The following is a 25,012-nucleotide window of genomic DNA, read 5'->3' as shown; positions in this document are numbered from 1 at the left end:
GCTACCTCAAAAATTTAAAATACAAGAGCGAAGCATGTCTTCCAAAGTTTGTATGGTCCTCTTAGACTGTCCATCCCTCTGTGGATGATGGGCGGTATCCAAGTAAAGCTCAATTCCCAAGGCTTGTTGCACAACTTCCTAAAACTTAAAGTAAATTGAGGATCTCAATTAAAAGTAATGCCTAAAAGAACTCCGTGTACTCGAACTATACTTTCCACATAATGTCGATCTAGTCTGATAAGCTTGTAATCCTTTCTGATTGGAATAAAATGAGCAAACTTAATCAAACGATCAACAATCACCCAAACGGTGTCATGCTTCAAGGGTGTGAATGGAAACCCAGTAACAAAGCCTATTGTAATCTTGTCCCACTTTAATTTTGGTATAGGCAAAGGTTGAAGTAAACTTAAAGGTCTTTGATGCTCAGCCTTAACTTTATAACAAAATAAACACTTAGCTACAAAGCTAGTCAAATGTCTCTCCATATCTTCCCATCAATATTGTCTCTTCAAGCCTTGGTACAAATTTGTGCTTCTAGGATGTAAATCAAACTTGGATCTATGTGCCTCAATAAAGATGGACTCCTTAAGATCAAAGATGTCTATTAAACTAATATTCCCTTATGGTATAAGTAACCTTCAACATTAATTGTCCACCCATTAAATTTCTCACCATCATGGTTTCGGACCAAACATGTCTTAGCTTTTGATCTTGCCACTGGTGTTGCTTAACTTGTTGAAGTAGAACTTGTGAAACCACTATATGAACTCAGAATCAACAATTACATTAAAATAAAAAATTACAATTACATCTTTAAGCTTGCGTTTTAAGAACTCAACCTTGAAGCTCTCGCCCAACATCAACAATAATCACCCAAATCAAACCTAAATAACATAAAATTAAACATAGAAATAGATTCTAACTCAAACCTATCTATATAGAATCCAATCTATAAAATCCATACTTAAAATTAATATTTCTTACACATTCAATGAAGATTAACATAACTAAACTCACCTTGAATTCCTCAAATCCCACTTGAATCAAACAACTAAAATCCTTGTTGAATTAGGAAGAAAAACTCTAAAATTAATTGGGTTCTCCTTGGGTTTCTTCTTGGCTGTAACTAGAGAGAGGTATACTTCTAAACTTTTTAATGTTTATCCTCAATTAATATTCTGCATAAAACTTAATGTCTACTTCAGTAAGGACAAAAAGGAAAGAAAACAAAGGTGATAAGGACTAAAATGCCCATTAACTTAATTCCTAAATAATCTCTAAGGATAGGGGTAAAATGGTCATAACTAATTACCTCAAAAACACCCCGAGTAAAGCTGCATACCAATTACAACTTCCCAGTATAACTAATTCTCAAACTATTACCGTTGTGATATCTTTGGCCAAGCCATCAAGTTTCCATGGTTGACGGACCCAAAAATATTTTCATTACATAAATTGTATATACAATAACCACATGTTGTTAAGATTTTATGTCCTAAATAAAACTCATCTCAAAGTAATCTTATTGACTATTAAAGAATGATATAGAAGTCAAATTTTATATTACTTGGTTCACATGATTATTTCATAATTATAGTTTTAATATATTAATTCTATTAAATCTAAAACTTAAGATAATCATGATTATTGTGTTGTCTACAGAATGGAAAATAATCATAATCATAGGCTTCAAACATTAAGACCCATGATTTATCAGAGCACAGGATTTACACTGACGTGATAATCAGAGATATATTTTACTTACACTTGGATAAGTGGAATACCTTTTGTAATGTATTAGTAGAGTAAAACTAAGATATGATGTATTGGTTATGCATCAAACTTGACTGATATTTACAGTAGAAAAGATATAAAAAGCTTACCGTAATATCTTTTCTAAGTAAATGTCACTTACTTGATCTTAGATCAAAGATCATTATCCTCAGATGGTCAGGTTCTAGCTTAAATGTGTTACATGTGTTCTTTAACATGTTCGTTACAGCTGACCAAAAGGATCGGCACAATACTTACATCTTGAGAACATGGTAGTACAATTGAGTGGGAGCGCTAATCATAGATTTGGAATCTATAGCTTCTATAAATACTTAGAAATAAATTGATTTCCTTAGAGCTTGGCTAATATACATAAATGGAAGGGCTCTTATTTTAGTAATTATACTAGTTTACTGAAATATCATTTATAAGAAGCTTTTTAAGTCTACAACCTTCACAAGCAAAATTTGATCAAGCAATTGATTCATAATCAAAATGTGGGGCTTGTTGGTCTCCTTGAGACAAGAGTCAAGGCTCCAAAACTTGGTTCCTTGTACTTTCATGTTTTTAATGGATGGTGCTTTACTAGCAATATAGCATGGCATAAAGGAGGGAGAATGGTAGTTGCGTGGAATCCTAATACCTTCTGCATCAATATAATCAAATGTACAAGTCAATTAATACATCTTCAAGCCTCTACTTTAGATGGTATGATTTTTCTTGTTACTTTTGTTTATGCTTTTAATGAAGAAGAAGGTAGAATGATTTTATGGCAGGATCTAAAAGCTATTTCTACTCAAGACCCTTGGGTAGTGTTGGGTGATTTCAATGATGTTTTGGAGCAAGAAGAAACGATTGGAAATAGAGTGAAGACTCTCACTTATCATTCTTTTAAAGATTGTGTTTCACAATGCCAATTGGAAGATATCAAATGCAGTGGTAAATTCTTTACTTGGTGTAATAATCAGTAGGGGGATGACTGCATTTACTCTCAACTTGATAGGGTAATGGCCAATGGTAAATGGATGGAAAAATATCCGGGAGCTGAAGCCATTTTCCTAAACGAAGGTGCCTTTGATTATTCTCCAGCTCTAGTGATTTTTCACCAGCTTGCTCACAATGGGAGAAAGCCCTTTCGCTATTTTAAAATGTGGATATCTCATCCTGAATATTCTAGCTGATTGCATCATATTTGGCAGCAGCAGGTATCTGTTGGGTTTTATGCCCTAAATAAAACTCATTTCAATATAATCAGATTTACTTATTAATAAAGATCAGAAATAACATTTTATGTTGCATGGTTCACATGATTTATTTCATGATTATATGTATATAATGTATGAATTCTTTTTAAGTCGAGAACATATGAGTTTGTTAAAGATTATAGTGTTGTCAGCACAGTGGAATATAATCTTTATTATATGTTCAAAAGTTTATTCCCTGATTTTTCAGAACACTGGATTTAGACTGACATGGTATAATCAGCGATAGGTATTCTTACACCTTGGAAAAGTGTTATGTCCTTTCCAGGACATTGGCAAAGTTTACCAGTATCGGATGTATGGAGTATACATCGGAAGGGATCGATATTGAACTTTGATTAGATATTTGTTGGGTTTTATGCCCTAAATAAAACTCTTTACAATCTGATTAGTTATCAATATAAGAAATTTGAAGTGATTGATGTTTGCATGAATTCTACATGCTAATGGTTTAATATGTTTATTACATTTACACACAAAATCACTTAAATCCAGATCATATGTTTATTCACAATTACAGTATCGTCAACACAGTGGAATGTGATTGTGATCATATGAATCAAAAGACTTGGTCCCTGTTTCATCAGTGTTATTGGATTTATACTGATGTGATAATCATCGATGATGTGTACTTACACTTGGAGTAAGTGTTATGTTCTTTCCAGGACATTAGTAAAGTATACTAGTTTCGAATGTATGGAGTATACATTGGACTGGACCGATATTGTAACTAAGTTAAGATATTACAAACTTACCGTTATACATATCTTTCCAAGTCAATATCAGTAGTTGATCTTAAGATCAAAAGAATCTAAATCCTGATATGCTTAGGCTCAACTCAGGAGTGCTATTCCTGTTCTTTGATTTATTAGTTAAGCCTACTTTTGGGTGAGGGTGATACGTATATTTTGGGAACATGATAGTATGATTGAGTGGGAGTGCTGAACATAAATATGGAATCTATAGCTTCTACTGGTGTATAGAAGTCAAGTGATGATTCCCTTCGAGCTTAGCAAATAGAAGTAAATGGATGAGCTCTTGTTTAACTGACTAATTATTAGATCACTAAACACCATTTACAGGTAGCTAAGTGTTTTAAGGGGCAAAATACATTGAGGGGTGAGAACGGTAAAGAAATCCCATCTCGATGTAGATCATCTATATAGAGGATCTTTAAATCACAATAAGATTATAACAATGGTTAAATGAGATAGTATATTGATATCGTGGAACATACAATATGCTCTATATAAGTCTGAGAGTGCAATTCTAAGTTCTAAGAGTGGATTCAACGAAGAATTAATAAGTAGAAATTTACTTGGTAAATTTGGTTCACTTATTGGAAGCTCAGCATATAGATCCATGGTCCCCATTCTAGTTGAGAACATTCTGCTTGTAAGACTCATTAATTGATTCGTGATTGATCAATTATATTTCTAAAGTTAGACTATGTCTAATTTTATGAATTTTCACTAAACAGGGGTGAAATTGTAAAGAAAAGAGTTTCTAGGTTTATTTATTTATTAATGGACTTTATATGTCCAATTAATAATTAAATTAAATGACAATATTATTTAATAATCTATTTTAGTTATTAAATAATTAGTTTTGGCATTTAAAAGGTTAGAATTGGAAAATTGGCGTTTTTGAGAAAATAGAGATAAAATTTAATAAAACTGCAAAATCAAGTGAGGCCCATTATAAGACCATGGCCGGCCACTTATTGTGGGATTTCAAATTAATATTTTCATTATTTTAATGCCAAATAATTCCTAACCTAAACCTAGTAGTTGCCTATAAATAGAAAGTGATGGCTCAGTCACATAACATACTTTCACAAGTTTTCACAAACCTTTCTGACAGAAATTTGTCTCTTCAGAAAAACTGAGCCTTCCCCACTTTCTCTACCTGGCCGAAATCCCTTTCTCTTTTCTCCTTCATCAATTTCGTGACCCTAGTGAAAGAGTAAGTGCCCACACACAGCAAGCAGTAACTCAATCATAGATTGGAAGACTGTGAACGATCAAACTTGAAGAAGAAGGATATTCGGGCTCAGATCTTGATTATACTCTGCTACAGAAAGGATTTGAGGGTTAGAGATCTGAGTGGAAGGAGACATTAATTCCGCTGCATCAATGTAAGGTTTTCTTAACTTTATATGTGTTTAATTTATCGTTTTAGAAAGTTCATATTTAGGGTGTTTAAACAACATACTTGTGAGTAGATCTAAGATCCTGGTAAAAATAAATATTCCAACAACTGGTATCAGAGCCATGGTAATTGATTTACTTACATGAAATTTGGACTTTAAAACGATTGTTTGTTTGTTTTTGGATGGTATCATGTTGTATTGAGTGTTATTTGATGATTGATTGATTTTTGTAAATTTTCGTGAAAAATAATTGCGATTCTGTTTCTGGAATTATTTTTATTGGATAGTATGGAAAAAATTAAGCAAGTTACTTTTTTACAGAACTCAATTTCGATTTAATTTGAATTAGTTATGATTTTTTGAAGATTCGGAAAAATCGGAGTTGTGCTGAAATTTTCCTGTGATCGCGAAAACTGTCCGTACACCTCACAATTTTTTCGTTTTTCTTCAATTTTTTATGCTTTTTCATGGAATTAACTTCCGATTTTTTGTGTAGTTTTGTATTAATAGATTTACTATTCCTAATTCAATTCTAATTATCATTATGAATTAATTTAATATTTTTTAAATTTAATTCAAGATATTAGTGTAATTTGAATTTTAAAATAGTAAATATCTATCTTATTTTTAAATTTGATTATATCTTATCTCATTTTTAAATTTAAGGTCAGATTTTAAATATTTTAAATTATTTTTTTTTAAAATTATTTGACCTTATTTAAATTTAAAATAAGATAATTATAATCATGTAATTTTAAATAGATGTAAGATATTTTGCTAACTTTTAAATTTTGTTATTTTATCTATTTAAATTAAATTTAAAATTTGAAAAAGATATTTTATTTTGCCTTTTCTAATTTTTATTTAATTTTTATTTATAAAATAACATTTAAATTTTAAAAGTAGTTAGCAAATTTTGAAATGATATTTAGGTTGGTTGAAACCTAATTTTTCAAAATTGTAGGTTTAATTTTAAATATTTTTTTTAAATAATTTCGAAATTTAAATTAATTTTTTTTTAATTTCGAAAATAAATATTTATTTTTTTTATTTTCAAAAATTAAATTTTTTTAATGAATTTTTTTTATTTAATTAATAATTTCGAAATCTATTTATTTAAAATTAAATAAATCCTACTTCCAACTATCCAGCTAACCTTGTTGCAGGAGTATGTGGTTTTAGCTTGTGTGTAAGTTTTCAAAACCTATTATTACTTGATTGCAAATAGCCATGGTTACTTTTTGCCAGATCTAATGATCTGATGGCTCCCTTGGTCAAGTTAATAATTTGTAACAGGTATATTTTACAATCTTCTTTCATCTGTGTATGACCTAGCAACATGATAGGATCCATCCAAAGTGTGCCTGTGTGAGCCTATGTGTTTATTTTGTTTTAATATAGATGCATATAGGTTGTTGCTAAATAAAATGTCACACCATGATAGATTTTATTTAGGTCCATTTAGTTATTGGACCTATTCAATTAATAACAGTTATTTATTTTAAGGTTAAATTCCTCTCTTTTGGGCCTTGTGTGAGAGTTGGGAGCCATAGAAGTGGGTACGACATACTGAACCCAGCACCCCCTCACATGAACTACCCCAATTGTGAAGGCCCATTTGCCTGATTTAAATAACTGTACTAGGTTAATTATATTAGTTTGACCTAATAAAATTGAATTAGCAACATAATTAACTTTTAAAATATATGAAAATTCATTTTCATTTTAATATTTTAAAGTTAATTTTAAGAAAAACACTTTTAGTTTTAGATATTATTTCTAGACAAACTATTTATATTTTTCTTGTATTTAATTAAATATAGAATTTTAACTAACTAAGATTCTTTCTGGAGCTTATTTAATATTCCTATTTAAGTTATAAATTAGTTGTATCAACTGATTTTTCTTATCTAACTTAAATTTGAATATTTGATTTAAATTTTAAATCAAGTTGAGGAATCCTAGGCATTAGTTATTAAAGATTCTTAAGATATTTTTTTTAAGTTAATATCTTTTCGAATATTAACTTAAAATAGAATATTTTAGATATTTTTTAGGTTAATATCTTTTCGAATATTAACTTAAAAAGATATCTTCAAAATTAAGTGGTTACAACTTAATTTTTGATATTTAATTAAATCTAAATTTGAAATTATTTAAGTTTTAGATTTTTTCTATATAACTTAAATTAGATATTTTTCAAATTTTTGAAAAGAAACTTAGTCAAATATGATATTTTCTAGATAGTAATTTCTAGACTACTTATTATTTCTAATATTTAAAAAGGAAAATATTATACTTTGTGAAGTTAATTATTTAAATAATTAATTTTGGTACAATTTTATTAAGTATATTTTTCTTAGTATTAAATAGAAATTAATAATTAAGCCTTCTCTACACTTAATTATTTATTTCTTGAATTTAATACATTTAATTAACTTGAAAAATTTAAATATCTAAGTTGATTTTCATCATGATACTTAAATATTTATTTATTTTTCATGACACTTAATTAAATAGAAAATTATTTTTAGGTTGAATTTAATTTTTCAACTTAAATTTAAATAATTTTCAATATATATATTATTTTCTTTATTTTCTTAATCAATTTCGAAAATTGTATTTTATTTATGCAATATTTTCGATTTTTTTATTTTGAAAAATAGATTGAGTTGTAAATTAATTATTTATTTTAATTAATTCTTGGGCCAACTTCAATCAATAATTTTTTCATCTAATTGATTAATTTAAAATAAATGAATTTAAAATATATACATATATATATTATTAGAAATTGAATTAACTAGTCAAAAGAAAATCTGGATAGGTGATATTTTTGCTTGAAGTATTTCTTTTTATTTTTATTATTTTTTTTTTCGAAAATTGTATAGTTTTTATACTTTAAATTTTCGAGCTCAATAAATATATTCTCAAAGGAAATTTTTAAGCTGCTAATTATTTAATTTAATTCAACTTAAATTAATTTCCTTAATATTTATATTTAAGATTATTACTAAGATGGAAATAATTAATTTTATTTTAATCACCATCTAAGTATAATTTTATAAATATTATATTAAATTCTTATTTTTGAATTTCAATTCTAAATTTTGAATTTAATGAGAATTTATTTATTAGAATAATAAAGAAAATACATTTTAAAGAATGAGCTTTATTATTATTAAGATATTCGATCTCCATTGTGGGTTTTATACTGTGTTTGTTTTAGTGAGTAATCCTCCCTAATGGAGGAACGTTCATTAGCAATTTCGCACCGTTTAATCTCGCATGATAAGTAGTTTGTAAGTGTTTTATATGGTATAGATCACCCTTATGGTGGCGACCATATTTGACTTGCAAATTGCGAAACAATGGTAGAAGTTCACGAGATAGAATAGCCTTGACTCTCGCCTAAACGGGACAACGCTGGATTCCAATCTTGATCGAATAAAAGGTTGCTAGAATGTTTAACATTTTAGATGAGCTGACAACTCTATTCAATGGATGGTAGCTTTGACTCTCGCCTAAACGGGACAACCGATATCGGTTGTTGAAAAACCCTGGAAATTATTTAGGATTGAATTTTTTAAGTATTTTCTCATATCATTCCTACTTGCTATGTGCTTATAATTTCTGAATTGATTTTGTGTTAAACCATTATTTATTTCTATTTGTTGATTTCTATTATTTTGTAGTATCCTGTATTATCAAAATGAATCTCATGTTATCACTGTTGACTGAAAACAAGCTGAATGGATCTAACTTTAATAAATGGAATGAGAACATTAATATTGCTCTCATAGGAGAAAGAGCCTTGTTTGTTTTAACTAAGTCGTCACCTGAAGTGCCTAGGGACAATGCTTCCAAAGCTGTGAAAGAAAAGTATGAGCGTTGGCAGAAAGCAAATGACAAAGCTCTATACTTTATGCTTTCTAGCATGCTTGACACCCTCAAAACTCGGTTCTCTAAAACCGAAAAGGCTGCTGAAGTTATGACGAAGTTAAATGAGCTATTCGGTAAGGCATCACTTCAGTCACGCTTTGACGCGACTAAGAAGTACATTAATGCACGGATGGAACCTCATCAAAACGTGCGTGACCGTGTTCTCCTAATGTCAAGTTATTTCCAATAAGCCCAGGATCATGGTGCTGAAATGGACAGTGCTACTCAAGTAAGTCTTATCTTGAATAGCCTGACTCCAGCATTTCTACCATACACATCAAATTATGTCATGAATAAGAAGGAAATTGACTTTCATGAATTAGTCAATGACCTTCAAACTTATGAAAATTTGATTGGAGGACCCAAGAAGAAAGGGAGTAAACCTCACAATCTTGGGAATGGTAATGGGACGATGAAACCTGAAGCAAATGTTGCCTTTGCTTCGAAGCCCAAATCGAAGAAGAAGTGGAACAACACCAAGAAGCGAACAAAAGCCATGAAGAATAAAAAGGTTGTTCCTTCTGGTGATGCTACACTTAAAGGAAAGTGTTTCTACTGCAATGAGAAAGGTCATTGGAAACCCCAGTGTCCTAAACTTCTTGCAAAGAAACAAGGTATTTCCATTTATAAACTTTAAGAGTTTTAGTGAATTATTATCCAATTGGATTTATGATTCTGGACTAAACTTTGTTTATTTGTTTTCTTCTTCTTATAGGCCAAGCTACTTGAACTCAATTGAGTTGGATCAGAAAGCTGGACCAAAGGGTGAAATCTTCCAGATGAAGATGAAGCTCTTCAATTTATTTTTGAATTAATTGTTTTAGTTTAAAGACAATTTGGATTTCAAATTTTAGTTAGGGATATTTATCCCTGTTTCTCTCATATTGTTGCAATATTGATTTCTTTCATTTTCAAAATCAATATTGCAATTTATGAGAATGAGCTTCATTTATCTTCATCAATTATTACCACATTATATTTATATGTTTGAATGTGTAAGTGTTTTTATTATTGATGCAAATTCTATAATATTTACAACTCTTCATAGAGTTATATTAAATAAACACTAGAAACTATTTCTATGTTTATTAATAATTATTAATTCTCATACAATTATTAAGAATTTGTTTAATAAAAGGATCTTATGATCTGATAGGGGTGGAGAAAAGTTAAGAAAACTATGCAGTTCAACGATCTTTTATATCTAATGAACTCTGGATAGTATTCAACTCCACATAAAGTCTATCACACTAAGAGAATCATGATCTTTACAACCTTTAGGGGTGGATCATAATCTCTATATACTTACGGGTGGAGATTATCCACAAGTACCCTATATGTATATTTTAGGGGTGGAGCATATTCCACAATTCCCTATGTAACACATATCTTCTTTAAACATGGAAGTAATATAATGAGTCAGCTATTATCAATATAAATTCTTGATCTTGATTGTATGTTCCATTTCGTTTTACTGTTGTAAGTAAAAGTTTGATACCTTTGAAAGTTCTTTGTTAAAGTTTCACACTAGCTTAATTGAGTGGGAGAATTTTAAAATTCTATACCCATCTTCATTAGGTTGATACTTGTGATAGGTACTTAAGAACACTACTGAAAAGCAAATCTAACCATTCACATGGATAGGTATAGCTTATCAGAATTATGAGAATAAGATAAAGAACTCTAGTTCAGTCCATTCGAATGACTTGAACCAAGAATTCTTAATCCTCATAAAATTTGATGGTATCTTAATTTTGATTACTTTATCTCTGGCATGTATTTTTCACTTCAAAATACTAGTCTGCTATGTTGATGACTTAGTCTTAACTTAAAGTTTCAGACTAATACAAAAGTCACAACTAGGTAACTCTCTAAACAATCAGAGGTTAAAAGTATTATTTAACCAGACATATTCTATTGAGTGGGAGCTATCTAAGATGTAATCAAATAAGGAACATTAGAAGATATTCAAGAAAGATTTATGAAAGTGATCTATATGTTACATATTAAGGAACTGTGTATCAGTTGTCCTTGTATCTCACCATCTAATTTCGAAATTCTTGAGATGGTGCTTACTTTGGGGGTGGAGGAATTATTGAATAATAATTCAAGCTCTACCAGAGAAGAATTGTAACTTGGTCTATTCGAAAATACCAAAAAGTTATATCACTGAAGAAAAGTCTACACTGTATTATCTCAATTACATATTTTAAAATATGAGAGATATGTCTTCTGTTTATTCAGATGTACTTTTAAAACAGTAAAAGATTTCAGTATCCCTTGATGAGTAAAGCATATAGTAAAGGATGTTTCATAAGAGTTTTTATGAACTAGTTTCCAGAAGTTTGGGTGGATTCAAATATACTACACTTGATCTGAAGATCAAGACATCAGATTGACCTATTTGCACAGTTTATTTTATATTAGTGCAAGTGGGGGTTTTTTGGGTTTTATGCCCTAAATAAAACTCTTTACAATCTGATTAGTTATCAATATAAGAAATTTGAAGTGATTGATGTTTGCATGAATTCTACATGCTAATGGTTTAATATGTTTAATATGTTTATTACATTTACACACAAAATCACTTAAATCCAGATCATATGTTTATTCACAATTACAGTATCGTCAACACAGTGGAATGTGATTGTGATCATATGAATCAAAAGACTTGGTCCTTGTTTCATCAGTGTTATTGGATTTACACTAATGTGATAATCAGCGATGATGTGTACTTACACTTGGAGTAAGTGTTATGTTCTTTCCAGGACATTAGTAAAGTATACTAGTTTCGAATGTATGGAGTATACATTGGACTGGACCGATATTGCAACTAAGTTAAGATATTACAAACTGACCGTTATACATATCTTTCCAAGTCAATATCAGTAGTTGATCTTAAGATTAAAAGAATCTAAATCTTGATATGCTTAGGCTCAACTCAGGAGTGCTATTCATGTTCTTTGATTTATTAGTTAAGCCTACTTTTGGGTGAGGGTGATACGTATATTTTGGGAACATGATAGTATGATTGAGTGGGAGTGCTGAACATAAATATGGAATCTATAGCTTCTACTGGTGTATAGAAGTCAAGTGATGATTCCCTTCGAGCTTAGCAAATAGAAGTAAATGGATGAGCTCTTGTTTAACTGACTAATTATTAGATCACTAAACACCATTTACAGGTAGCTAAGTGTTTTAAGGGGCAAAATACATTGAGGGGTGAGAACGGTAAAGAAATCCCATCTCGATGTAGATCATCTATATAGAGGATCTTTAAATCACAATAAGATTATAACAATGGTTAAATGAGATAGTATATTGATATCGTGGAACATACAATATGCTCTATATAAGTTTGAGAGTGCAATTCTAAGTTCTAAGAGTGGATTCAACGAAGAATTAAGAAGTAGAAATTTACTTGGTAAATTTGGTTCACTTATTGGAAGCTCAGCATATAGATCCATGGTCCCCATTCTAGTTGAGAACATTCTGCTTGTAAGACTCATTAATTGATTCGTGATTGATCAATTATATTTCTAAAGTTAGACTATGTCTAATTTTATGAATTTTCACTAAACAGGGGTGAAATTGTAAAGAAAAGAGTTTCTAGGTTTATTTATTTATTAATGGACTTTATATGTCCAATTAATAATTAAATTAAATGACAATATTATTTCATAATCTATTTTAGTTATTAAATAATTAGTTTTGGCATTTAAAAGGTTAGAATTGGAAAATTGGCGTTTTTGAGAAAATAGAGATAAAATTTGATAAAACGGCAAAATCAAGTGAGGCCCATTATAACACCATGGCCAGCCACTTATTGTGGGATTTCAAATTAATATTTTCATTATTTTAATGTCAAATAATTCCTAACCTAAATCTAGTAGTTGTCTATAAATAGAAAGTGATGGCTCAGTCACATAACATACTTTCACAAGTTTTCACAAACTCTTCTGACAGAAATTTCTCTCTTCAGAAAAATTGAGCCTTTCCCACTTTCTATACCTGGCCGAAATCCCTTTCTCTTTTCTCCTTCATCAATTTCGTGACCCTAGTGAAAGAGTAAGTGCCCACACACAGCAAGTTGTAACTCAATAATAGATTGGAAGACTGTGAAGGATCAAACTTGAAGAAGAAGGACATTCGGGCTCAGATCTTGATTATACCCTGCTACAGAAAGGATTCGAGGGTTAGAGATCTGATTGGAAGGAGTCATTAATTCCACTGCATCAATGTAAGGTTTTCTTAACTTTATATGTGTTTAATTTATCGTTTTAGAAAGTTCATATTTAGGGTGTTTAAACAACATACTTGTGAGTAGATCTAAGATCCTGGTAAAAATAAATATTCCAACAGTTAAAATTTATCGTAATATCTATTCAATTCAATATCACCTGTTGATCCTAGAACAAATAATCTTAATCTTGATATGGTTAGGTTCAATCTCAAGAGTGTTATTCGTGTTCTTTGATTTGTTAGTTAAGCCTAATTTTGTGTCCGGGTGATACGTACATTTTGGGAACACGGTAATGCAATTGAGTGGGAGCGCTAACATAAATATGGAATCTATAGCTTCTATCTGGCAAATAGAAGTAAAGGATGATTTCCTTCGAGCTTAACCAAACAAAGATAAATGGTGGAGATCTCATTTCACTTAGGTGAAATATCATTTATACAGGGTTAAGTGTTTTAAGGATAAAATACATTGAAGGTGTAGCGGTAACAGTAGTGCCTTTTCAATGTAGATCATCTATATAGAGGATCATTGATCACATTAGGGTTATAACAATGGATAAATAATGACGTGTCTATATCGTGGAACATATAGAGCGTTCTATATGACTGAGAGTGCAATTCCAAGTTCTAAGTGTGGATTCAACGAGGAATTAATAAGTTAGGGAATTTACTTGGTAAATTCGGTTCGACTTATTGGAAGCTCGGTTATATAGACCCATGGTCCCCATACTAGTTGAGACCATACTGCTTGTAAGACTCAGTTCATTGATTTTAATTAATCAATTATAATTCTAAAAGTTAGACTATGTCTACTTTATGAATTCTCACAGTTTAAGGATGAAATTGTAAAGAAAAGGGTTTCTAGATTTAATTATTAATTGAGAGACTTTGCATGTCTAATTAATAATTATTTTAAATGATAATATTATTTAATAATCTATTTTAGTTATTAAATAATTAGTTTTGGCATTTAAATGATTAGAATTGGAAAAATGACATTTTTGGAGAAATAGAAATAAAATTGAGGAAACTGCAAAATTTAAGTGAGGCCCATATCTCCCTATGGCCGGCCACCTCTTTGTGATTTTCCCAATTATTATTTTCAATTTTAATTGCCATGTAATTGCTAATCAAAGCCTAGAAATAATGGGAAAGTGGTGGATCACACTAAATAAGGCAGTTAATCAATTACACAGTAAAAGAGGAAACTGTTTATTTGGAAAGTTATGCTCTCCCTTCTTCCTATATAAAGCAAGCTTTGTTCTCTTCTCTTGCTTGCATAAGACCATGAAATTCAAGAGAGAAAAAGAGAGAAAATTTCGAAATCCTTGTGAGATGAGTAGTGCCCACACACATATCAAGTGGTATCTCAATCATAGTATGTAAGAATATGGAAATTCTACATCAAAGAAGGAGAAAAGAAGATCCAGGTTCAGATCTTGGTGATGCTCTGCTACAGAAAGGAATCAAGGGCTAGAGATCTGAACGGAAGGAGTCATATTATTCCGCTGCACCCACTGTAAGGTTTTCTAACTTTATATGTGTTTATTTTCATTGTTTTAGAATTCATATTAGGTTGTTAATCAAACATACTTGTTAGTAAATCTAGATCCTAGTAAAATAATTTCCAACAACTGGCACCAGAGCCATGGTAATGATTTACTTTCATGTAATATGAATTAAAACGATGATTGCATGTTTCTGTGTTGATTTGGATGGTTTCATGTTGGTTTATGTGTTAGTTGATGAATGTTGATGTTGTACAGTTTCGTTTTCCATGAAAAATATTTTTTCGATTTTTGAAAATATTTTATTTGGATTCCTTGTGAAAAATTGAGCAATTTTCGTTTTTACGGAACTCGATTCCGATGAAAAACGAAAAAGTTATGATTTTTGGAAAAATCGAATTTCAGGTATGCATGGGTGCTCCATCGCACGCATGGGCTGTGCATCCAGCCCGTGTGCACCCTGCACCTCCGCCCAGTCGCACCCTGAATCTCGGTCAGGCATGCTGCAGGCGCCGAAGATCCTCGGCGTGAGCCCCTCCTCCGCGCGCGTAATGGGCTGCTGGCAGCCTCCTAGGCTGCTGCATGCAGCCTCCTGGGCAGCAGTTTCCCAAAAAGTTGCGATTTTTGGGGTTTTTCCCCAAAAATCCAATTTTTTCATGGGATTGTTTCCCAAAATTTATTTTTCCAATTTGAAATATTTCTAAATTGAAATGTTTCCAATTTTAAATATTTTCAATTTGGAATTTTTCCAATTTTTAAATATTTCTATTTTGGAATGTTTCCAATTTTAAATATTTCCTATTATGGTCAGATTTAAAAATTTGGTAACTTCTTTAATATTTATCTATTATTTAATTATAAGATTAGATATTTTGATATTTAAGATATTTTAAATTAAAAGATAACTTTGTCTTTTATTTAAAATATTATATTAAAATTATCTTATATGTTAAATTAAATAATTAATAAATTTGAAATTAATATAGATAGTTTTATAGATATACTTACCATAATATTTTCAAATTCAAAATTTGTTATTTTGTTAAATATTTAATTATTTATAAATTATAAGTTTAAAAATGATATTTTTTTCTATATATTATCATTTTTTTCTTATTAGAAATTTATAAATCATATCTTAAATATTTAAATAACATAGATATTTTTGTAGAGATTTGAATATTGCTTAATTTGAGATATTTTAACATATAATTATGGTAATTATTATTCATTTATTATTTTATTCCTAAAATAATAGTTATCTAACCAAATCTATTTTAAAATTGGTTTATTTTATTAAATTATAAGATCTGAAAGTGATATTGAAGATTCTTTCTTTTAAATCATTGATCTTATTAGATATTTAATTTAATTCAAATAAACTTAGATATTTTAAAATTAGTTTCCTTTATTTATTTAGTTTAAGAATAATAATTTAATTATATTAATATCTTATTTTCACATCTGTTACATGGACAATGTTTGTTTATTAATATTGTTTATTCAGAACTTTTTAACAAACCTATTATTTATCTGATCTAAATTGCTATGATTAACTTGTTGACAGATCATGATCCAATTATCTGATTTTAATCATAGTCCAATTGACGATAGATCTTATAAATAATTTGTAACAGGTAAATTTTGTACTTCTTTCATCTGTGTAAACCTAGTAACATGATAGGGCCCATCCAAATCATTTGACCTGTGTGAGCCTATATGTTTGCTATTGGGCTTAGATGCATATAGGAAGCCCATTTAAGTTTTACTAAGTAAATGGACTAGGTTGCTAAAATAAATTTTGACATAAGGAAATTTATTTAGGTCCAATTAGGTTTGGGCTTATTCAATGAATAACAATTGTTTATTTAAAGGTTAAATTCCTCTCTTTTGGGCCTTGTGTGAGAGTTGGGGGCCATAGAAGTGGGTACGACATACTGAACCCAGCTCCCCCTCACATGAACTACCCCAATTGTGAAGGCCCATTTGCCTTATTTAAATAATTGTATTAGGTTAATTATATTAGTCTAACCTAATTAAAATTGAATTAGGAACATAATTAACTTTTAAAATATATGAAATTTATTTTTCATGTAATATTTTAAAGTTAATTTTAGAAACACACTTAGTCAATGATATATTCTAGATAGTTATTTCTAGTACTAATTATTATTTCTAATATTAAATAGGAAAATATCATAGATTGTGAAATTAATTGTTTCTTTATTATTTTTGGTACAATCTAAGTTTAGTATATTTTCCTAGTATTAAACTAGAATTAATAATTAAGTTTCCTCTTTACTTAATTATTTATTTCTTGAATTTAATAACTTTAACTAAATTGAAAATTTCAATATCTAAGTTGATTTTCATCATGATACTTTAATATTGTTATTTTCATGTTATTTAATTAAAGTTGAAAATTATCTTAAGTTTGGAATCTTATTTCAGAATAACTTAAAGCTAAATAATTTTCAAAATATATTTTATTTTTTATTTTATTAATCATTTCCCAAAAATTTCGAAATTATATTTCTTTAATGTAGAAATTTCGAATTTTATTTGAAAAATAGATTAAAGTTGAAAATTATTTATTTAATTTTGGACCAACTTAAATCAATGATTTTTTATTTAATGATTAATTAAAATAAATGAACTAAAATATATTATAATTAGAAATTGGATTAATTAGTCAATAAAAGTCTAGATAGATATTATCTGTTTTGCTTGAAGTATTTTTCTAGTGTATTTAATTAAATGAAAAAAATTAATATTTAAATTGATTTTTTAATCATGATACTTAAATATTTAAAATTTTTCTTAGATATTTAATTAAATAGGAAAATTATATTTTTGTTGAAAAATTAATTTTTATTAATTTTGGGCCAACATAAAATTAGAGTAATTTTCCAGGATTTATTTTATTTTATTTTAAAGCATTTTCGAAAATGCAATATATATTTATAGAAAATTAAATTTGAAGTTGTAAATTAATTTAAATTAATTTTGAAACAACTTAAATTGAATAATTTTCTAAATATTTATGGAAATTATTATTAAGATGGAAATAATTCACGTTATTTATCCATCTAAGTATAATTTATAAATATTAAATTAAAATTTATATTTGGAATTTTTCATTCTAAATTAGTAATTTTAATTAAATAAATATGTATTTAAAATAAATGGATTAAAATAAATATTAGAAGAAAATACAACCCTTCATTAAATAATGAGCTTTATTATTATAAGGATATTCGATCTCCATTGTTGGTTTTACATAGCTATTGTTTTAGTGAGTAATCCTCCCTAATGGAGGAACGTTCATTAGCAAGTTAGCACCGTTTAATCTCGAAAGATAAGTAATCTTGTAAGTTTTTTATATAGTTTATGACCACCCTAATGGTGGCGATTGTATAAGACTTGCAAGAATATGAAACAGTGGTGGAAGCTCATAAGATAGAATAGCCTTGACTCTCGCCTAAACGGGACAACGCAGATTCATATCTTGATCGAATAAAAGGTTGCTAGAATGTTTGACATTTTAGATGAGCTGACAACTCTATTCAATGAATGGTAGCTTTGACTCTAGCCTAAACGGGACACTGATATCATTTTGTTGAAAACCTTGGAAATTATTTAGGATTGTATGTTTTAGTATTTTCACTTGTCATTCCTACTTGCTATGTGCTTCATAATTTCTAAATTGTGTATGAATTTGTATTGAACCATGTTATTTTCTGTTATTAAATTGTAGTTTAATTTCGAATCTTCATTGTTGGTCTAACTTGATTTGTTTTTCTAATGAGAAAAATCCCTAATGGATTTTCACCATTAGACTAACATAATAGTGTTAGATCTCGAAAGATAAATATTGTATATGCAACATCTAGCTGTTCATCAATTAATGACACCTTAGACTAGTGTTTTACAATATGAAACAAGAAGATTGTATAAATAAGATTACTTTGACTCTCGCTAATCGGAGCATCTTAAATTCTTATTTAAAACGAAATTATCCTAATTCCTCTCAGCTTATTCATTTCGAATTAGCTCAATAACATATCATTGGATGAATGGTCTATAAATCATATAAAGTCTTATTTTCTCTTAAGAAATTAGATGACGCATATGATTATATTCCCGGAATTCTATCTCAAAATGATATAAATCCTCAATCTTAGATATCTCCTACTTGTATAGGCAAATCATAGAGATAGATTAGTAGTGGTGGTCCAAGAAAGAATTACTAATTATACAGTTACACTTTCACAAGTGTTTCATAACTATTTTCTATCAATGGATTTAAACTGTATGAGTTTAGTATTCTGTGACCAAAATCCACTTGCACTATTCTAAGAACTCTTTGATGTAACTAACTTAAGTCATCAAAAGATACAACCACATTTTTTTATAAATCTATGGCATTTGTATCTTGTTCATAGTGGTTTTGACAAGATCATTCTCTGTAAAGAGTTAATATGCCTATATCCATTGAAAGTAATTTCATCTCATTCGTAGATGGGTATACATTCAGGGGTGGATATGAGTTTTCGTTGTATTCTTAAAACGATCACTCTAGATTTTACCTTACGCAAAAGAAATTTGAAATGTTTGAAAAATTTCATGAATTTCTAGCAATGGTAAGTGGTTAAAGATCTTGCGAACTGATAGGGGTGGAGAAAAATTTAGTAGATATGCAGTTCAAAGATCATTAATTTGATTTTGAATTATATCCAAACTTACCTCCCCAAAAATTCGAGTTGCATACAGATGATTAGTTACTAGTCGTTGCCTAAATCCTTATATGGTAATTTCAGAATGATGTAATGGTTGTATACTTAATGTAAATCATTACTAGATTCATGGATGACCTAATCGAAATCTTAAGAAAAGCTAGAATTGCTAACCTTGGTTTGCATGTTTGTTAGCTATTCTAAGTGATTAGGGGTGGAGCATCCCATAGTCATTAGATAAGAAAGTGTTTGTTTAAACAAATACTACTTTTCTAAGAAAATGACTAAGTCTGAAAATAAAGTAGCAAATAAAGGAGATAATTTTTTCTTGATTCCAAAAGTGTTCTGTCATCTTATTTTACAAGATGATCCCACTGCCTCTGTTGTCTTGTCACAACCGAAGAGGTCAATACCATTTAGTTTTCTTTGACATAGTTCATGGTACCTTGTTGTAGTGGGAGAGTTTCTAGGAACTCACCTTCTTATAACTTGGAAGACACTAGTGATTAAAATCCATTGTGAGTTTAAACAAGTAATGGATTGTCAAGATAAGAAACTAAGAAGAAAGCCAATAGAACTATGGTTTGATCCATTCACATGGAGTAACCTAAAGTTTTCTATTACAAGGACATGAAAGGAAATTTTCGTTCATAAGTCTATTCAATGGACTTAACAAAACTTCATGTTCCTAGTATTATAGGTTTGAGTTTATCTGAACCTATGGCTTGTGGTATACCTGGAAATTACTTACTCTAATGCAAGCATGAGATGCTGATGCATTTTCTTTCCAATGGAAATCTATAGAAGCTTCACAACTTCTTAGATATAGATTTTATTTATCTAAGGAAAAGTCTCAACTATTCCAGAGAAGATAAAGCCATGAAAGAATTTCTTAAATCAACAGTGAGAGGTCTTAGATATGCTTTTGTATGCCTTAGACCAGACACCTACTGTTGAGTGGGAGTAATGAGTAGGTATCAGATTAATCCAGGAGAAGAACATTGGAAGACAATTGTAATATCCGCTAACCCCGAAAGGGTATTTTTGTAATTTTATTTAGCTGAGAGTATTTTTTTTTATGTTATATATTTATGGATTTAAATATGTATGGGATTATTTTTATGATGATATAATATTTGATTTTATTGGCATGTGTATAATGCCTAATAAATACATATGTCTGGATATTGTTATATGGGTATATTATTATTATTATTATTATTATTATTATTATACGTATTATTATTATTATTATTATTATTATTATTATTATTATTATTATTATTATTATTATTATCATTATTATTATTATTATTATGATTATTATTATTATTATTATTATTAACAGTATGCGATACATATACACGAACGAATCGGAACCGAACGCCTATTTTGGTGGAATGGGAATCGCTCCACTTCGGTTCAATGCGATATTTTGCTTGGGTTTAAACACGATAGAAATTAAGTTTTAAACTCTATTTTCGTTCACCCAAAACAGAGAACCAACGAGAGAGAGAGAGAGAGAGAGCACGTATACGGCGTATACGGTACCGAAAACTTTCGTTTCTTCAAGCGGAGTGAAATCTGGGTGAACGTGGGGGTTTGGGATCACTTATATACGACCTAAGGAAGCTTTTTAACGTGGTATAAGGGGCGGAAGTCGTCGTTTTGAGATTCGCCATTTTTGAAGCTTCAAAGGTGCGGCTTAGTTACGGACTCGAATTCGAACGTGTTTAAGCTTGTTCTTGGGTCAAGGGAGGTTATATTTGAGTGCATGGGACCCTAAGGATTGTTTTTGACGTAAGAAAACGAAGCTTTAACGTCCAAAACCAAAATCCAAAATTTTGGACTCCATTAAAGACGGTACACCGCCAACGAAGAAGACAACCCCGATCTGCCCTCTCGGACCACTTTTCTTGATCGTTTTGAGGTCCTGAGCATTGTGGAGAGCTTCCCCAATCGAAAGGACGCTTCAAGAGCCATCGGAGACAAAGTTACACTTTACCGGCGACGAAACCGACGAGAACTCCGGCGACACTCCGTTCAGGGGTTTCTGGAGGTTATTTTTCGATTTTCTTTCAGTTCTTGACTTGTGCTAGGTGTTCTTAGGCCTACTATGAAGTTTGATAATTTTCTTGCAATTATTTGATTTATTATGAATTATTTGGTTTATTTGTTAAATTAATTATGAAAAATACTTAGATTACTCAGAAAAATCTAAATATATTTTATATGATTAGTTATGAGATATAAACTATTGCAAAATTGGTAGATTCGAATTTCGGTTAATTTTGTATTTTTCATGAATTATTTGTGTTATTTATTAAATTAATTATGAAAAATACTTAGGTTGCTCAGAAAAATCTAGATTTATTTTATATGATGGACTATGATATATAAACGGTTATAAAATTGGTAGATTGAATTTTCAGGCGATTATGTATTTTTCATGAATTATTGATGTTATTTCTTATTTTAATTATGAAAAATACCTAGGTTGCTTAGAAAATTCAAAGAAAATTAATTATGACTTATTACAGATTATAAAGTGTATTAGAAGAGTTAGATTCGGTTTTAATTAATTTTGGTATTTTTCATGAATTTACTTAATTAATGCTTAAGTTAATTATGAAAAATAGATAAGTGTAGTTAAAATAGTAAAATATATTTTTGAAATACCATTTACTGTCTATGATATCAAAAGGAATATGTTTTATTATTTATTGGTTGCTGTAGGTATTTATTATAATTATTGGTGATTAATTAACTATTTATTTGGACTTTAATAAGAATAAATAGTATTTTAGTAAATTTTACGTAAAAATGTGTTGTATGAATTCATGTTTTACGTTAAGAATGTTTGTTTGAGTCCATGTAATATGTTTGTGTGAATCAAAATAATAAATGGTTATGTATGGTGTGTCATGCAAGTAAAATGGACCTATGTGTTACGTATTTTTACGTAAGTTTCTGTATGAGTTTAGAGATTCATACTTGAATGTATTTTGAGTGTATTGCTGTGTTAATGAATGTCTAGGATCTTGTTCTCAACAAGGAAATTCGTTGAGGTGCTCGAGGTAGCAAGTGTGGTCTTAGCAACTGAGGTAAGAAGAGTGGACATCTGTACACAGGGTGTATGTTATGCATACAACTTGGGTTGGTTTGTTATTTAATTTGATAGTGTTGTGATTTCCTTATATTTTGTGAGCATCATTAGCACGAGAATAATATTAGGGTCTTCTTTGCTTGTGTGAGCATAACAACTTGCAGTTATAACATTATCATGGGTGAGTACAACTTATGGTAATTAATTGCCCTGTTGGATGCCAAGTGTGAGAATAACACAAGGCAGGGTAGGTTACCTCATGTCTGATCAACATGAGAGAATAGTTGATTATCGTATGTGAGTATAATGTGCGGTATGAGACTTGATGTGTGCATGTGAGAACAGCATGCGTTGTGGATATATTTATGGAATGTGAATTACTGTTGATTAATATAAAAGAGCAAATTATGTCAAGTAACTAGTTAGGAGGGTTATGTCCTACATAGCTCTTCTTACTGGGCGTTAGCTCACGGGTACTCTGTGTGCAGGTAAGGGTAAGGCTAAGCAGTGAGAATGAAGAGCTCGAGGCGTGGACCGCATGTTAGGGGGCTGGCACAGTATTTTGCTTTTAATGTTTTTAACTGCTAAACATTTTGGAACTATTATTTTGACTTAACTAGTTCTTATTTAAGTTTACAGTACTAAAAGTATTTTGTTTTAAACAATGAGATCTCATGCTTGGATATTTTTCAATAAAGCAGTATTTGATTGTCTTTATCTTATTAAATTATTTTATACGGACTATCCTATGTGACATCTCGGGAAATCGGGGGTGTTACAATATGGTACCGCAGCAATACGGTCCTAAAGATTGTGGTTAGCCCTAACATGTAAAGTTCACCGCCATGAGACGAGCTCGACTCACTGTACTGTAAGTGGTTATTACTTATAATTAAGTTGCCTTGAATTTCTGCAAGCGAGAGGGTAACATTATTTTCATGTAAAATTGATGATCAAAATGATCTTGATGTGTATTGGTTTGTGTGGTTCAGGAGTTTAGAAATGCCTCCTAGAAGGTCAGTTAGAGTGGGTCGAGGTCGAGGTTGAGGTCGAGGCAAAGGCCAAGGCCGAGATGATGGAGGGATCAATGAACCACCTCAAGCACCACAGGGATGGGAAGAGCGCATTGCCGCACTGGAAGGAATCATTCATAGGCAGGATGAAGAACTTCGTCAGCTGAGACGTCAACCGGAGCCGCCGGTCAAATAAGGCGGGATGCGAGAAAATAGAGACCCACCACCGCAGGTGGTATATCCCGCTATAGAGGCTAGACATGAGTTGTTAGCAGAGAGATTTCGGAAACAACACCCACCGAGTTTGAGGGAGGCATAGACCCGTAGTGGGCCGAGGAGTGGATAAGTCGCATAGAAAGCATTTTGCAGATGCTAAGGGTGGATGGGAATGACCGAGTGAAGTGTGCATCTTACATGCTGAGGAAAGATGCTCGTATCTGGTGGGAGGTGGTGGAACAAACAAAGGATGTAGATACCATGAACTGGAACGATTTCAAAAGGGTCTTTAATGAGAAGTATTATAACTCAGCAGTTCTAGCAGCAAAGGTCGATGAATTTACTGGGTTAGTCCAAGGGAGTCTTACTGTGACTGAGTATGCACAAAAATTTGATAGATTGGCGAAATTTGCTCCAGATCTGGTACCTACTGATAGAGTGCGAGCACATCGATTTGTGGAAGGCCTGAAACCAATGGTTGCTCGAGATGTGGAAATTGTGTCAAGGGGTCAATTCAGCTATGCTCAAGTTGTCGAAATGGCTCTTACGGCTGAGCGGAGTGAAAACAAAATTTGGAAGGAAAATGCTGCCAGGAGAGAATCTAAGAAAGGTGGAGCCAATTCTAATGACCACAAGAAACGGGGACAGACCGGTCCGGCAGCCAAGTCAAGACAAGAGGTACAAAAGTGATAACGACCAACGATTTAATGGCAGCAGTGGGCGAAATATTCCAGAATGCCCTAAATGTACCAAACGTCATCTCGGTGAGTGTCGCGCAAAAGCATGCTACAAATGTGGAAAAGAAGGACACATCGAAACGCAATTGCCCACCGTGGGGACGGGCGGGAACAGAGCGAGAACCCAAGAAAGATGACAAGTATGTTCCGGCCGAGTTTTTGCCATCACTCAAGCGAAGCCGAGGCCGGTCCTTCGGTTGTATCAGGTCAGATTCCTATGGCCAACACCACTTGTAAAGTTTTGTTTGATTCTGGTGCAACTCATTCCTTTATTGCTAGCACAATTGTAAATCATATAAATGCACCGAGTGAATTATTTACTGTG

At 30.6% G+C, this 25,012-nt stretch overlaps 1 protein-coding gene across 1 annotated transcript; it reads left to right on the top strand.

The window, feature by feature from the left end:
• Positions 1 to 24,076: 24,076 nt before the first annotated feature.
• Positions 24,077 to 24,640, top strand: LOC133031371 (uncharacterized). The gene has a single exon (XM_061104856.1). The coding sequence runs from the start codon at positions 24,104 to 24,106 to the stop codon at positions 24,638 to 24,640; it is 537 nt and encodes a 178-aa protein (XP_060960839.1). The 5' UTR covers positions 24,077 to 24,103.
• Positions 24,641 to 25,012: the final 372 nt, after the last annotated feature.

This window comes from Cannabis sativa, chromosome 9 (genome assembly GCF_029168945.1).
Source record: "Cannabis sativa cultivar Pink pepper isolate KNU-18-1 chromosome 9, ASM2916894v1, whole genome shotgun sequence".
Classification (NCBI taxonomy): Eukaryota; Viridiplantae; Streptophyta; class Magnoliopsida; order Rosales; family Cannabaceae; genus Cannabis; species Cannabis sativa.
Note: the sequence above shows the minus strand (reverse complement) of the source record. Positions and strands in the feature narration are given on the sequence as shown.